This window comes from Phaenicophaeus curvirostris, chromosome 10 (genome assembly GCF_032191515.1).
Source record: "Phaenicophaeus curvirostris isolate KB17595 chromosome 10, BPBGC_Pcur_1.0, whole genome shotgun sequence".
Taxonomy (NCBI): domain Eukaryota; kingdom Metazoa; phylum Chordata; class Aves; order Cuculiformes; family Cuculidae; genus Phaenicophaeus; species Phaenicophaeus curvirostris.
The window spans coordinates 10705668-10722217 of NC_091401.1; the positions used below are offsets into that span (position 1 = coordinate 10705668).

Below are 16550 nucleotides of genomic sequence, written 5' to 3' on the forward strand. Positions count from 1 at the left end.
TGCTGTTGGTTGACACCTCTCCTAATGGCACCATGCTGTGAACGAGACAGTGTCCTGAGAGCTGCAGTAATTGGAAAACTGTGTCTCTTTTTGCAGGGGTAGCACTCTGAATGTGGCTGCTGGAGCCTAATTTCCATTAATTGCGCTGCTCCCTCATAAATTGTCCTTGCAGTTTCCCTCAGTAAACACTGGATTTGGGGTGTACAGAGACATGTAGGCAGCTGCTGTTTATATTTTAATGACGTAGCTTGCTAAATACTTTTCTGAGAAGAAGGTGTTATAAATAATTCAATGGAAGTATTTTCTAGTCTATATATGTATATCATATCCTGTCAGAATAGCATGGTGTCACTTTATGCATGCAGATAGAAAGCTGTCTATGTGCACTGCTGAATAATTTGGGATCTTAAGAACCTAAGGCTATGACAGGCATTACGATATGATGTATTAATGCCATATCTGGGCGTCAGCAAGTTCATCTCGAGAAGGGCTGTGCTCCAATTCACTGCTGAATATTGTGTGATCTTGCTGCCATGGAAGGGACTGCCTTATTCATGCTGTGGCTCTTTTAAATGTGGAGTTTTTTATAATCTCTCTTTGGTGCTTCTGTGAGAAGGGAGATGCAGTTGTTTTGGATCTACGTTTTTTTTAAAATGAAAATAAACATCTTGTCTTACTGATGTCAAAACATAAGGACAAATTATCGTCTATATTGTCTGCCATACTACTTGGTTTTTGGCGGGAGGCGAGGAGGGTGGGGGAGAGGGAGAGGTATTAACCTCTAATCTTTTCCTCCTTTGGGAAAGAACAGGTAAACAAGATTTTCCAAAGAAACACAAAGTGCTGGCTGCCCTTGCCTGGAGTAAGAAATGGTGCGGGGTGGGTTGCTGGGTTTTTTTTTTTTCCTGGGGACTTTTTTGATTAATTTCTTGTAGAAGCAGGATGTTTTCTTGTACATAAGATCCCCTCACAGGAGTAGCTATGTTGGCCTGTTCAAATTTGATTTTTTCATACATGTCTTGAACTTTAATGCTGTTTGTGCACTGTAATTAAAGAATCTTCTACTTGGTTTCAACCCAGCAAGAGGTACCAACTTGTTTTGATGAGGAAGCAGCAGAAGGAAAAGGATGGAAGGCTAAAGATAGATGATAGGGGACAAATAGTATAGTGTGTGCTTACTGTAAATATATTTATTTTTAGCATAAAGTAAAACTAAAGTTAAATCTGTGTTACTCAAAATGCTGTTTTCTATTATGCTGTAATATTTAAGGTCATGCATAATTAAACCTAAAATGTGTTATATTCTATTTGAAAATACTTAACCAAAATAATCACAGCTTTGGTAGGAAACCAGACTATTAGACACTTGGCAAGAGCTCTAATCCTGTGAGTGAAAGAACAACTGTATCACGTACCAGCATTGTATCAGGCTCCATAGGAACAGGAACGCTTTGACTTTGCTTGCTTCAACCTAGACATGGAAAGCTACAGAATTTTAAAAGACAAGTAATTCCTTATTTGTCAATGCACTCACCAATCTCTCTTGCCAAATTTCTGTCTGTGCTTCTAGATACTGAGTGGTCAGCTTTTCCTAAAGTGCTCGACAAGTGTTGCTGTCTGAGCTCTTCTGAAAATCTCCCTCTCAAAATAAAGTCAGAGAGCACTCTAAACCCATGGGCTTTCTTGAAATGCCTTGAAATATTTGGTTCGTGCTGTTTGGGGAAGAGAAACCTTCCCCTGTGGCTGTTTATTCCAGTCTTCGCAGTCGCTCTGTCAGTTTGAACCCTGCTCTGTATTCTTCCCTTTCTGTCTGATACTGAAAGGTGCTGGAGAAAGTATTATGCACTGATTGGAGTCTTAGCTTGCTACAATCGAGAACTGTTGTTTAAAAGATCTGCTTATTCTAGTAGATAATTGTAATAACCTTATGGAAAACTGAAAGTGTAGGAAGATGATAAATGGCTAAGACTAAGAATTTACTTGTCACAGAGATGTGAAATGCCTTATTAATGGAAAGCGTTTGAGTAATTGTTTATACAGAAAACAACCATCAGACTTACAAGATTTTTACCAGATATATTTTGCTATCGTAGTTAGCAATTTGTAATCTTTTGTGTGCTGAGACCTCACTGAGCTTATTGGACCACGGAATGGATTGTGCTTCGTAGAATGGATGTATTTTTCTTGAAGACATTATGATAGGCAGCCTGTAACATCCTTTGCTTTAGGAAGATGTATTCAGTTGTCATGCTGAAGAGTGATTTCAGAAAGTTAGTGTTGCTTTATCCAGAACTGATCTCTGTCCCCAGGTAGGCCACACAGCAAAGGGAGGAGTAAAGGTGTCTGAGCTTCACTGACAAAGCACACAGCAGGCTCTCTGCTCCCTACGGCTTGGCCATGTAGTCCCAGCGACTGCCAGGCTGTGAAGTAGAAGACAGAAAATGGGAAGGAGTAGAGCTGCTGCTGCATTTCTTTTACCCTAATTTATCCTAAAGCAACACATGCTATGGAGAGTAGATAAATGTGATGCTCTGCAGGTGCAGCAGTTGCTCTAAATACACTGTTGTGTTTTGCTACTGTATCTTTATATCCTTCCTTTCTTACTATTTGTACAGATACAGAAACCCTCTGCAAATATCAATTGGAGCAATCTTTTAAATACAGATGACAGGTTTGGTTGGCTGAGGACTGGAAGGCTGGGGCTTTTGTATAATGTCATCGATTATTAAATTTTTAAGTACAGGTATTTACAGTTGCACAAAGACAAGCATTGAGACAAACAGTGAAAAGCTTGTTTATTTCTGTCATAATTAGTTTCTTATCTTTTTCCTTCAATCCCTAAAATTTGCACAGGTTTGTCCTTCGTGAGCAGATTGACAGCAGGGCTGTTCAATATAGATTTTTGTCTTTGCAAAGTCAACTTCAGGGCCAGTGGAAGCTATGAAAATGAATTTTCTGCCCTTTGTAAAAGCCATGACCTCTGTAATACCAGAGAGGTGAACTGTGGATATGAAGGGAGCTCACAGGAGTATTGCTGTACAACTGATGTAAATAGATTGGGTCTGACCTGCAGCCGCCTGAATTGTACTGGGGACAAGCTGCTGTAATAGATGATCTAAATTGCAGCAGTGATAAGTAGAGCTGTCCCCAGAGAAGAGGACCTTTGCTCCTCTCCTCTTCTTTTCTCCAGACAGTCCTCCACTTTGGAGTGCCGCCTTCCAGGCTGTCCACACCAAGGCTTGTTCTTTCCTTTCATCTTGTCTGAAACTCACACCCTGGAAGTCTCCACAGCTCGATTTTTGCTCCAGATGGTTAAGAACTGTGCTTTCTGGCTGCTACATACGCTTTTTGCCTTAGAGCTGAAATACGTGCCAAGAGGATGGGTTGGAGGCAATGTAGCTGTTTTTGGAGAGATGCACAGGTGATTAAATTAGCCAGAAAATGATGGAGGTTCCCTCTGTGTCACTGTAAAATGCCTCTCTAGCCAGAGAAATTCCCAGGAAGTGAACCTCTCTGGAGCCCAGGTAGCCTGCATGAAAACTTGATTCACTGGATGTTCACAGTGGCTAAGGACCACTTTGAGATCTTTCTGTACTGGTTGGAACATTATCCAAATGGAAAGTGACTGTATTAAAGGCACAGGGAAGCATGAAATCTGTGATGAAAACAGGACTTTGGAAGCATTGTGAGCTGTGGCTGTGGGATTGAATTAGAAACTGCATGGCACGATTGTCTTCCATCATTATACTCTATGCGACATATTTGCTCTCTTAGAATCTGTTGTTTAGTCTGCTAACATACTGTTGCATTGTTGATTGGAAAATTTCTGGTTAGACTGTAATTTAGTCTCATAAAGCTCACAAGCAGTGATGTTGCATTCTTTCTATCTATGCAGAGCCTCTGTTGCTGTGGCCCTGATCCAGAATTTGATAACACAAACAAACAAAAATGATAAATTAGACATATTTATTGAAGGGCTCATTTAGCAATAAAAAGCGTTGTTTAACTATATTTTCCTCTCAATAATGTATTTGGTGCTTTTCTTTAAGTTGAAATATAAAACGTCTGTTTTTCATTGCTGCAGTGTAAGAACTCCAACCCAGTGTAGGCACTGTATTTCTTTGTCTCCTCCAACCCTTTAATAAAACTTTTCCTCAAGATGCTGAAACTTGTGAGTTTGGAAAAATCTCTAAGGGTTTTGCTAAGTCATGGAACTCATTTAACATAGCGATGCATGAAGGAGACGTAAAACCAATGACTGAGTACCTTAATAGGAGACTTGGCAGATGCAAGTATAGTTAAATTTACATGGGGGTGATATTTCTCTGCTCCCCCATTCTCTTTGTGGAATTAATTTCATTTGCAGCGTGTGGAGGATAGCAGAAGCAATGAGTGTTGCTGTTTCTGGGAATCTGTCCTGTCTGTGGTTTGTTTAATAATTTTTGCTTTTTTTGAATGAATGTTACTGGTCTTAGGGTACTCGAGGAGGAAGAACTGAAATGGTTTACTTGTCATTGTTTTTCTTCTGTTCTTCTTGTGATGTAGACCTGACACTGCTATTGAAATACAAACACAATTCGTAGTCATTTTCAGTGGTCCTTGAAGCTGGCTCCCTTCCTTTTTGCTCTTAATTTCAGGTGGTGTCATGTTGTGCCAGGAAGCAAGTGCAGTTGAGATGTTTGGTCTCCAGAACTGAACGTCTAAGTAACATGGGCTTTGTTCAGTTTTACTGCTTGGCAGATTCTTTTAAAATGAAGAACTAAAGGGGAAATATAAGGGTCTTGTGGGGAATGCTCAGAGAATGGGACCTTGAGGGCAGATATCTTAGTCCTAAAAGTTCCTGAGAAATGTATGCTTTCCATGGCTTTCTGGGAGTTCTTCTGTGTCCAAAGTGTTGGAGAACATGTAAAATACACATACGTCAGTGCAAACCGTGGCCCAAGTTCTATAGCCATTCCCATACTCGCCCTTCGTGTGCTTCATTAAGAACAATTGGAGAAGTTCTTGTAGGACTGTGTGTTTGTGTTTGATAGGAACGGTTGGACTCGATGATCCGGTGGGTCTCTTCCAACCTGGTTATTCTGTGATTCTGTGATTCTGTGACTGGTGCCAAAATGAGCTTTCTATGGTTTGGAAAGGAAGGGGAGAGCAAAGTAACAACAAAAAGACTGCTCTCCCCTTGTATCCCTGGGCTTCTTCCCTCTGCTATGAGACAGTAGCTGTGAGGAATACAGGACCAAAAGGCTTTTGAAAACATAAGTTGCTTACTCAGATTTCCATGCTCAGTTTTAATATCATGTAAATAAAAAATGTGTAGGAAAAAAGCTTTTCTGTAATTTGAACATAAAAGGTGAATGTCCTTTCAGGAGGAAGTCATGATCATACAAACTTATACCACTTTCTGCTGGCAGAAGGGGCATTCTCAAAGTGAAAGTTTTGAGGTAGCAGAAGAGAGATTTTGGAAGGACTTTCATGTGAAGGAAACTCCAAATAATTATAACTACTTACTGCAGTAGTGGTAACTGGACACAGAGGAAGGAAATTATGTGAGGCAATGAAAGGAGAAAAGGAGGAAAGTGATCTAAATAGCAACATATAGAAAATATTTGGGAATAAAAGTAATCAGCAACTTTCATGGTAGGGTGTCCAGCAGCCCTACTGAGGCTGGGTATGATCAATGTATTTGTTCGTTCTGTTATGTCTTGTACTACATTTTAAAATTGTTGCTAGAATTAAATTGATTTCTTGAACTTTAAGTAGTGCAGTGTGTAAACCTTCCACTCATATGAAGACCCAAGCTAGTTGCAGTTTGCCAGTTCCACCTGATTTCATTTCAGACTCATCCCTACAAGTCAAACCACAAAAAGAGTTTCCTTTCCAGTGGAAAATGAAATGCTCCTCCTTTTGTTGCTAACAGGAGGTTGCAGGGAGCAGACCTGGCTCTTGCTAAGGCTGTGTTTGGGTCTGGTTAACCATTTTGCTAGTTAGACTTCTGGTTGCTGGATATAAGTTAGATGCTCTTAGGTCTAACTGAGAACAGTAGTATAATACCCAGAGTAGCTTATAAAGAAGCATGTTGAGCAGCATCCTGATGTAATGAAAGGTAAAAAGCTCAGACTTGCATTTCTCAGGGTTTGGTTTCCAAAGGAGAGCTCTACTTGCTGCCTTTTTTATCCTACACTGGCTATTTTCCCTGTGGAGCCAGTAGGCTTTTTCTTGTTTGCATTAGTTTTTCTTAGAACTTACAAATTAAGCCATCAAGGGAAAATCCTGTATCTTCCAGTACATTTATTTACTAAATCTTAAACTTCCCAAATGTCAATGTTTTTTTGCTCTTCTTTTCCCCAGGCAGCGTTGGTTGGTGTTGGTGGTGGGGCTGGGGTAAGGGGGGCTCTGCTCCTGTGGGCATTCTGCAGAAGTTCATGTACCCTGCTCCCCTCCCCGAGCACCATCAATGGGAGGCCTGGACATGCTCTGCTCTGGGAGGACTGTGGTTTTATTTGCCTGGAAAGAGAGGCTCTGGGATGTCTGTGTGCTCTTGGGTGTCTCGCTCAGAGTTGAGATGGAATCTTAGAGATGTGCCTTGTAATTGACATCCAGTGTCTGCTTTCCCCAGAGCCACAGTGGCTGAGGAATTAAAGGTCCTTTGTAGGTGGGCACTGCCTTCCATCAGGAAAGCCCCATGCCCGATATCCTGCTCTGACAGAGGCAGGGCTGAGCCTTGGGACACCCACCCTGGACTGTGGTAACTCATCTGTCTGCCTGTTGTCACGTTAAAGGGCTTTCCTGGGCTAGCTTAGAAGCAACAGCGGGACTGTTACTACGTTTTTCTTTGTACCGGAGATGACCATTTTTCACTAAAAGGCGTATTCACAGTGCCCTAGTTATTCTTCACTTGCTTACAGCTACCTAGAAGCACGGAGGCTGTAACACCTGGAAGAATAATGATAGGTTAAAAATAATGAGTACTCTTGTGTCCTTTAAAGGGATTTAGTTGGTGAGTTGAGTTACACCCCGAGTGGCTGCCCCGCGCTATCGCTTTACACCTTACTCGTACATTGGACCTTTCTGGGACTGAGCTGAGACAGGATCTGCTGCGTGGTCACAGCTGGGAAACACATGGGAAAATAAAGACACCTGTGAAGGGCTGCTGCGAGCGTGGCTGCGGGTATGGACAGATGGAGGGAGGGAGGGAGGGAAGGAGCAGCTGCTGCCCAGCAGTTGTTTTTCCAAAGGAGTTCTGAAGATATAAAGAGTTGAATGTGTTTCTTGCTGGGTTTGTTTATTGTTTTTGTTTTCAAGGGGGAATTTTAGCATTGTTTTAAGACTTGGGTTCAACTTTGTTCCCACTAAAGTGGTCAGATGCTGGCTGTTGGCTTAAATGGTGAAGAGGTGCTGAAACTCTCAGCTTTTTTCTGGAGCTACTTTTTGATTCCTTGGAATAAATCAGACATTAAATAGTGATCTCTTTTTCTCACCCTTCTAAACTGAGGGGCAGCCATCGGAGTCAGTGGTTATTTTCCATTAAATGGTTGCCCGGGTCAGTCTGTTCTCCCTCTGAATTTCTTCTCCAAAATAAAACAGTTGCTCACGTATTTCTGTGGGCTGAAGAGCCCTGTAGTTCCCACAAAGACCCTCGTGTTTGTGCTGCAAAGGCTTTGGCTGGATTGTGGGCAGTGTGGATGAGGAAGCAGTGACAGGCAGAGGGAAACTGTGCAGCCTTTTTCCTTAACTGAGTAAGTTTGTTGGGTCTTAAGCAAACGTTGCTTGACTGCAGTTCATGGTATTTGCTGAGTGATCCAGTGGAATGTCTAGGATATTTTTGTTCTTGCTCTGGAGCCAAAAAGCAGATTTTGGCTCTAAATCCCAAAGACATCAGCCTGAGGCAGAATCATTTGCCTGATGGTGAGGAGAGCCAAGCTGCTGTGGTGCTGTGGTGAGCTGGGCACCCTGGTTACACAGAGCACTCCCTCTGTGCTAGGAGCTGGATGTGTTAATTAAAGACATTACAACTGACTGGACAGGTAAATTTGCTTTTACTGAGATGAAATATGTGCTACGACTGACTGAGCTGCTGGGCAGCCCACTGCAGGTCCGTCCAGCTCATATCCCAGCTCCACTGGGGATAAAATAATCCTGTTTAGAGCTCAAAGCTGTGCAGACCTCCAGTGAGCCTTGACCCTCCCTGGCTGCCCAGCGTGGAAGGCACCCTGGGTTTTGTGCATGTTGCCATTGCAGTGAAACTCTCTGCCAGCTGCCTTGTCTCCTGGCCAGCTTTACAAATGCTGCACTGTGTCTCCTGGCCCTGCGGAACCAGCAGATGTCCTGGTGGGTCCTACCAGGGTGCCCAGGGTTCTTCTCAGGGAGTCTCTCCAAAGCTTTGTGACCCTCACTTTGTGAAGGGTGGGAGGGCAACCTGCTATGTGAAGGGGAGGTATTCCAGGTGGCAGTGGCCATGGGGAAACATGCTCTTTTAATCTTATTTTTTTCTTACATATATTTTTAATTTTTTTGTCACTGAACTGAAAAAGATGTTGTTTGGAATCCACCAGTGCCATATATAATGCAATCTTCTGATGCCTTTTGGAAGATATGGGGCTGTATCCGGATAGCTCTAGATTTCACCAAGCCCAGCGCTGAGTGCTGTGTCTGGCTGCATGGGCACAGGGAGGTCCAAGCGCAGATTTTCTGAGTAACAGCTTCTCAGAGTGTTTTCTAGACTTGGCAGGGACATGCAGGTTGAACTCACTTTGTTCTGACCTGACAATACTTGCATGCAGGCTGGGTGAAGCTGGGTAGCATCTATGCATTTACCTATGTTAAAGCAATAACTCATAACAAGACATGCATGCATCCTCCCAAAGCTATTTTTGGCTGCTCCTTTCTTCAAGTCTCCCCTGTAATCCTAAATACTTCTGTGAGTTTAACCAGTCTTTAGGCTGGTGCTTCTTTCTTGGCTGGGACAAGATGACAGTTTACTTGCTGACTGGAGGGTCTATACCTGTGCATCCTGACACAGACTTTGCCAATACATTTTTCATTACTACATGCTCTGAAGTTGCCACAGGAGAAATTCTTCTGATTTCAGGAAGAAAATGTCTCATTACCACTGCTTACCTCACTTTTACATGAGGAATATCTTACTGTCTCAGATCACACATAACCAGCTGCAGCTAGACCAAATTTGAGGCTAAAAGAACATTTATTCTAAAACACAACAAAAGAAGCGGTAATAAGATTTGCATGAGATTCAAGATTCTCTAGGGCATCCTCTGGTGGCTGCGAGTATGGAGAGTAAATACTCGAGTAATGGCTCAAGTTGAGTGCTCTACTTGTTTAATTTTTTTTATTTTTTTTGCTAATATTGTTGACAAAGGCCCTCATTATCCAGTGTGTAAGAAATATTTATATTAAAGAAATAACTAAGTAATTATTTTTCCCATGTGGTCTTTTGATTGTGGTCTTGAATAGCCAGAGAGCCCAGAGGCCTGTGTGTGTATGTGTTCCCACGCCAGACTCCTATGCCAAGACAGCATCTGCCCTTCTTGGAGCAATGATAGTTTATGAACTGGGGATAGGAAACAGGGAGAAAAAGAATTTGTGCTGCCTAAATTTAGGTGCCCAACTAGGGTTCATGATTTAGGAGCAGTATGGACTTACGGTCCATAGGGGAGTCAGATCTGAAGTCAGGCCAACGTGTGCAGGATCTAAGCTGTTCTTTGTCTCATATAAGCTGCAAGTAAACAATGTGAGGTCAAGGGAAATAATTGAATATGGGAAGTAAAACCCCTTATTACTTATGACAAATTGTGCTGTACTAGCAGCTACTATAGATATCTTCACTTCTATATTGCTCTTTTCAAAGGTGGTAGGTTCTTGAGCCTTGTTATTGGAAGATATTTTCGCTGTACGTTACTGGCCTGAAGGAGTTGAAAAAAACAATGTCAAAATACTCAGAACAGTGCATGAAAGATGACGTTGATTAATCTTCATGTCCTTTAACATAGAACACCTCTACATGTCAGCTGGCTGTAGCTGTGTTATGAAAGGGCAAAGGCACAGCAGCATTTTTCTGTTGAGGACAGTTTTGTCAGATACTGCCACTGGTGTTGGCAACTCTCTAGGGTGAAATAAGGAGCTCTTCAAAGTATCTTGGCTTTTGCTAAATGTTTGAATGTTTGGAAGCACAGAAGCGCTGAAACCAGCAGCGTATTTTATGTCATGCCGGGTGACAGCGGCTTGCCAGGGAGTGAAGGATCATGTGGAAAATGCTAGTTTGCCAGAGACAGGCTAGAAAGAATGTGGATAATCTTTAACGTGCACAAGAAGTTGTTGCAAGTTGTATCTTACAGAAATCCATGGGAAAGATGGAACACACAAACTAAGGGACTGAAATTACTGTAAAGAAATGTATTCCTACTCCTGGAAGAAGATATGATATGAAATGCCTTTAATGTGTAAGGTTAACACAGTGGCATCGAGCTGGCTTTTCCATTCCTTTACGTACTTAAAATGCGGAGTCCAAAACAAGCAAAGGCTGCAACAGCTTGATCATAATTTATACGTTAGAACCATCCTGTGGCTACTCTGCCTTGTGGTGAGGCTAGAATGCAGCTGCTGGCCTTGTTCTTGTATAGGATGACAGTTGCTATAGGACATGCTATACTATCAGAAATAAGTCATCTTCCTGGACTCGTATTTGCTGCTGAATGACCTCTGTCCAGAGATTTGGAGGAAGGAAAAGCATTATTCAGTGCTGGTGAACTCTGGCTGGTGGTCAGAGCTGTATTATCACAGAAATGGCTTTCAGCCTGAGCTGTGGCTATTGCTAGGCGTGGCAAGGACTGCTATCTAGTTAGTAAGGCTAGGCAGCTGATTCTGTCAGGCACTTCCTCAGTGTGTGTCTGCACCTGCAGTAATAACAACCACAACAACAACAATAATAGCAACAATAACAATAATAATAATGACAATAATGTCTTTTTGTGCTCTTCATATCTGGTACTTAGGAATATTAGGGATGAATTTATTTTCCTGCTGGCTTCATGCTGATGAGACACCATCAGTTTTAATGGAAAAGACCACCACTGGGAATTTTTGTCTCAAAATAATTTTCTTCTCCATCTGATATCAGAAAGAATAGTCTGTTCTTTGATCTTTGGTTGGCAGACTTGGAAATCTGAAAGGAAGATGGGATTGTAGTATAATTGTTTTACTCTGATTATGTGTGTGGTCAGCTGTTTCTGGGAATTTAAATAAAGGTGGATGTGCTGTGAGATGAGATGAGGCAAGAACCAAAATGCAGGGAGCATTGCTTGTGGAATAACATTGTAACTGAGAGCTCAGGGACAGGTGCCCTATAAATCCATCTTTTGCCAGTTTTAGTTCATGCTGGTACCATCCCTGCAATTATGCACTGTTAATATATAAGATACTAAGCTGGCCAGCTTCATATGGATTAATATGTGGATAATATTAATCACACAGAGATCTTTGTTCTGAACAGGATGCTGCCTTTTTTTATGTGTCAAATATTCAAGGTCTCTTGCCAGCCCCTTTATTCCTGTTCTGTATTTAGCAGGGGACTGTGAAGCAGTCTGTCTTCACTAAGAACTTTGATAATGCTTGTATCTCAACTAGGGAAAAAATGATCATTTGTTTGAAAAGGAACAAAAAATAACAACATTAGTAGGTGCTGATGTTTCTATGCAAGACATGGTACAGGAGAGCTTCTAAACTAGAGGGGGTTTTTTATTTTCTCTCCTGTCAACTCCTTGTTGTAATGTCAAAGCCCTTTATAAATATTTATGAATGTATCCTCAAAGGAAAATGAAATTTATATAATGGAAATGCAAAGCATTGTTAAAAGAAGCAACTTTCTAAAGGTTCCTACACAGTTATACTGTGACAGAACAGGGACAGTAAATCAGACCATTACATCCCATTTCAGTAAACAAGCCATCATCCCATCTTCCTTATTAGTTGTTTTTGCTTTGGCTGCTTTCAGAGTAATTCACTGCTTTTCTTTGTGAAATACCAATACTTTATTTGTAAGGAAATAGATTATTCTTTTTGTACCTTCACACTTAGGCAGGCCATGCATGGATTGATGGCCAACAGGGGCTTGCAGTTAGCGGCAGGGAAGGAACAGAGAGAACATTAAACTCAATTTATACTCCTATGTGACAACCCGCTTCAGCCTTGCTCCTCAGCTGCCAGAGGTATCTGGAGCATCACTTGGGAGTTGTCTATGCTGAGAAGCTGATGTGCTGTGTGCTGGAGGCAGATTTGCTGCACCAAACTCAGCAGCACTAACTGCCTGGGAAGACCCTTAGTAATACCTGCTGTGTGGGATGTAGCTGCCTTTGCTTTCCTCTCCTCTCCTCTTCCTCACACTGTTGTGGCAGTCAACAGCTTCCTCTTGCAGACAAGCCTGTGATGAAACAATTCCCTTCATTTACTGTGGATTTGGGCTCTGCACTAATGAGAGCTGCTTGGCTCTGCATGCTTTGAGTGATACTAGTCTTCTCTGAACAGCGGATGGGGGGTCAAAATGTTGCAGCAGTGGCAGCATCTCTCCTGCAGCCAGGGATTCAAACTGTATATTGGCAGTGACAAAGTGCATGAGCAAGAGGCTAATTCTCTGTTCCTCGGGGTTTAAAGGCTTTGTGCAAATCTCTTTGAAGTCAGTGAAGGATTTCTATTACTGTGATGGGCTTTGAATCTAACCCCGAATGCTCAGTTCATTTCCAGTGTGTGTTAGTCTTTTGTTAGCTGGCTTTTGAGTATGAAATGGTCCTGAATGTACTTCTGGAGAATATATTGAAAATGCAAATTGGTGCATTGATCTTGATCTTTTCAAAGCAGTATGACTATATGTATATGTTGAAATATCCCCCAGTATGTTGCAGATACATTCCTCTTTGGTCTTGTACATGCTGTTTGTGTGTCTTTTAGTTGGCACTGTCACCTCTGAGGCTTTCTTTTAAGTTATTCTGCAATACTTCAGGGAAGTCAACGCTCATCACTAATAAAATATAATAAAGCAAAGCACTGGTAGGTCTTGCCTTGTTAACTGTCTAGCTGTTGTGTTTCCCACTGTCCCAAAACCCATAAAGCTTTATAAAATCTAACATATTCCCCAGTGAATATTTATAGGCAAAGAATAAACCTTCCCATTTTGAAATGTAAGTGTTATGAAATCGCTTTTTTGGCAGGCATGATTAAGCCACGTGGACTTCCAATAACATTTTGTAAGCTTTTTCCTTAATTATGGCTTAATTTATGTATCTGAATTTTACAAAACCTATTAAGCTTGCAGCAAAATATTTTTCTTGTGGAGAATTTTGTTTGCATGGGATACCATTCCTGTATTCCTTTTGGGTGTGTTTTTTTAAAATGTGTTTAAATGTGGAAATCTCATATTTTTTCTTGTCATTTCTTAAAGCATATACAAAATAAAAATAGCTTGTAATGTGTGTTTAATACAGAATTTTGAAGAAATTAATATGGAAAGTAAAGTGCATGTGATTACGTTTTTTCCAAATGCCTTGAGTAAAATGTAGACGAGGTTATAAGATGTCAAGCAAGAGGCACAATATCCTGTCTCAAGCAATTACTGCTGGAGGAGACAAATTAGGAACAATTTTGCTTTCATATTTTGTTCTTTAATGCACCATTCTCACAAAAGCAATAAATAGAATAATCAACATAATTGTGTTTATGCAGTGTTTATCTGTCTTTTAGGGAAAGACTCTTTTCCCAGATAAAATAATCCATTTAGCTCTAAGTGGAAGAAAACCTCCTTAGCAGCTGCACCGACTTAGAGGAATGTTTTTGCACAGACTTAATACAGAATTTTGGTATGGACCTCTCGGTGAATTTGATTTTTGGTGAACAAAATACAGTAAGGGCACTACTGATGCCTTGCTTTCCTGTACAGATTGGATACCAGGGTATTTACTTGAAAGAGCTAGACAGAAAAGCACAGAGATTATGTGATTAAACTAAGGTAGATTTATTACTACTGCTTTTTTTTTTTTAACAGCATATTTTCTTAAATTGATGTAAGAAATGTCTCAGCCCCACTTAAAGATAGAGTTTTGAATACCTTTGAGCTAATCCTTGCTTAGTACGAACAGCGGAAGTAGTGGAAAAACAGGATCATTTTGAAACAAAAACTATTCAACTATTGCTTTTATATTCCAGGCACAGGAAAGTTCCCTAGGCTGACAGAAAGCAATGTTGGAGTCTACTGTCTGTTTCACTTATCTTTGTTCTTCTTTGCAGGTTACGTACTTGGGTAAGGTTTCCACAACAGGGATGCAATTTTTGTCAGGCTGCACAGAGAAACCAGTCATTGAATTATGGAAGAAGCACACGCTTGCCAGGGAGGATATTTACCCGACAAATGCCCTTCTGGAAATTCGCCCTTTCCAAGTCTGGTTGCATCATCTGGACCTCAAAGGCGAGGCGACAGTCCACATGGATACCTTTCAGGTAGCACGTATAGCCTACTGCACTGCTGACCACAATGTCAGTCCAAACATCTTTGCTTGGGTCTACAGGGAGATCAATGATGACTTGTCCTACCAGATGGACTGCCATGCTGTTGAGTGTGAGAGTAAGCTGGAGGCCAAGAAGCTGGCCCATGCCATGATGGAGGCCTTCAAGAAGACTTTTCACAGCATGAAAAGTGATGGCCGGATCCACAGGAACAGCTCGTCAGAGGAAATGTCTCGTGAATTTGAGTCTGACGATGGCTGACTGGACTAATTCACGCTTCAGCAAAGGCAGAAATGGCCTAGGGAATGAGAGCTGATAGATGAATAAGCACCAATTGAAACTGGGGAAGGAAAGGACTGCCAAACACTTGACTGACCAGCTTTTTTAATCAAAAGAGCAATTCAGTACCTACAGATATGCATCATAAAAGTAATTACATTACATTGAATTCTGCTGCTGTTATAAAAGTGAGAAAAAAGCTCCCTCCCCTATCTCATTCACCCACCTATCACTGTCTTTTTCTTGCCTGTAGTTCAGGTGCATACCATGAAGTAGATTCATTCCTGTTCGTCTTATAAAACTGGTCAGGCAATTTTATTACTTGCTTCTCTGGCATTTCTAGCTGGGGCTTGATGCTGATGCACAAGAGCAAGTAGACCTGGAAAGCCCTGATGGTTCCCGAAGAATGTTTCTCCGTGATGCATCACAAAAAATCCTTTGACCGTATGTAGGCCAAGGCAGCCAAACGTATTGTCTTAGACTAATGGCCTGGCATTCTGCAGTTAATTCACATTTCACAGATTAAAAAACAAAAGAAGATGCTTGTATGTACACATTATATCATATGCTATCCTTTATTTTATTCATTGTACCTATTTTCTTAACATACCTGCTGCCACACCTTTCGCCCAGCACCAGTAGCTGCAGTTTCAGGCTATATACTGCAGGATACCAAAAAGGGGTGGGCAAAACCCACTCACCATAGCTTAGGGGTACAGTGAGCTAGCACCACTGTCCATGCATTTTCCAACCATGATCTGCTTTGCAGGAGGGGGCCCCCGGTGAGAGCTGAGGGACACTTGAGTCTGTCAGTGTTTGAACTGTGACTTCTCATCAACCTCAGGTCTGAAGTGATATAGGCATGGTAGCTTCATCTCTGTGTTACCAGTCTCCTCGTTGCTGGTTGAGTAACCCTGGTGGGATGGAGCCGGTACTGCCTCTTCGCACAGCCAGGGCTGTGTTTCTATAAAGATGAAAGGAAATGGTCCCTTCGGAGTCAAGTTTGAACATCTGTTCCCGTCAGGAAGCTCATGTTAAAGATTCCCATGTATTCCCTTGTTTGCAGATATACAGTCATGCCTTTCTTAAATGCAGATGTTTAATAAAACTCAAATAAAAGTAAAAAAAATTGTTTCACTTGATATTTTTTAAGGCCGAGAGCAGATCAATACTTTGCAAGTAATGCTGCTCCTTTATACAATTTTGTTTGTAATTATGGTAATGTTAGGGGCACTAGGGCACCTTACAGAAGCCTTAAAATAAAGCTAATTGAAGCAGATAACTCGATGTCTGTGTTTTGTGGGTCTATGTGTTTGTATGTGAGAGTTTGTGTGAGTCTAGTATTAAAGCATGTAGACTGAGCATGGAGACTTGTTGAGAAGGGCCCACACCTCTTGAAAATATGCTTGTTGCTTTACAATGTATGTAAATGATTCTCCAGCGTAAATGCATTCATACTTTAATAAAAAAATAATGTTTGAGTTAAAGCTTGCGAGTTTTAAGCTATCTTTCCAACGCAAAAGTTTTGTTTCATGTGTGTGGGTTCTGTGGTCAGTTGGTTTAGTAGAATGGAAATGTTTATTGTTTTTTTCATTTAACATTACATCTGTCTCCAGTAGAATCACCTTTAATAGTTTAAAAATATATTCTTTTGAATACTTGAGGTAAATTATAGTTATGAGATTATTTTTTTATATACGTTGCTGTATATGGACATGATTTATAATTTATGCTTTGCAGGAGATGGCAGAACGATTCCCCCATGC

At 41.2% G+C, this 16550-nt stretch overlaps 1 protein-coding gene across 2 annotated transcripts in view; it reads left to right on the forward strand.

Annotated features, from left to right (window-relative positions):
• The window catches only part of PID1 (phosphotyrosine interaction domain containing 1), an 87877-nt gene extending 71608 nt beyond the window's left edge, over positions 1-16269 (forward strand). The window contains exon 3 of one of the 2 annotated variants that reach the window (XM_069864771.1): positions 14290-16267. In XM_069864771.1, the coding sequence (XP_069720872.1) occupies positions 14290-14766 (477 nt within the window). In that variant the 3' untranslated portion in view covers positions 14767-16267. Of the gene's footprint in view, positions 1-14289 lie in introns of both variants that reach the window. The other variant, XM_069864772.1, reaches the window with a different exon arrangement.
• Positions 16270-16550: the final 281 nt, after the last annotated feature.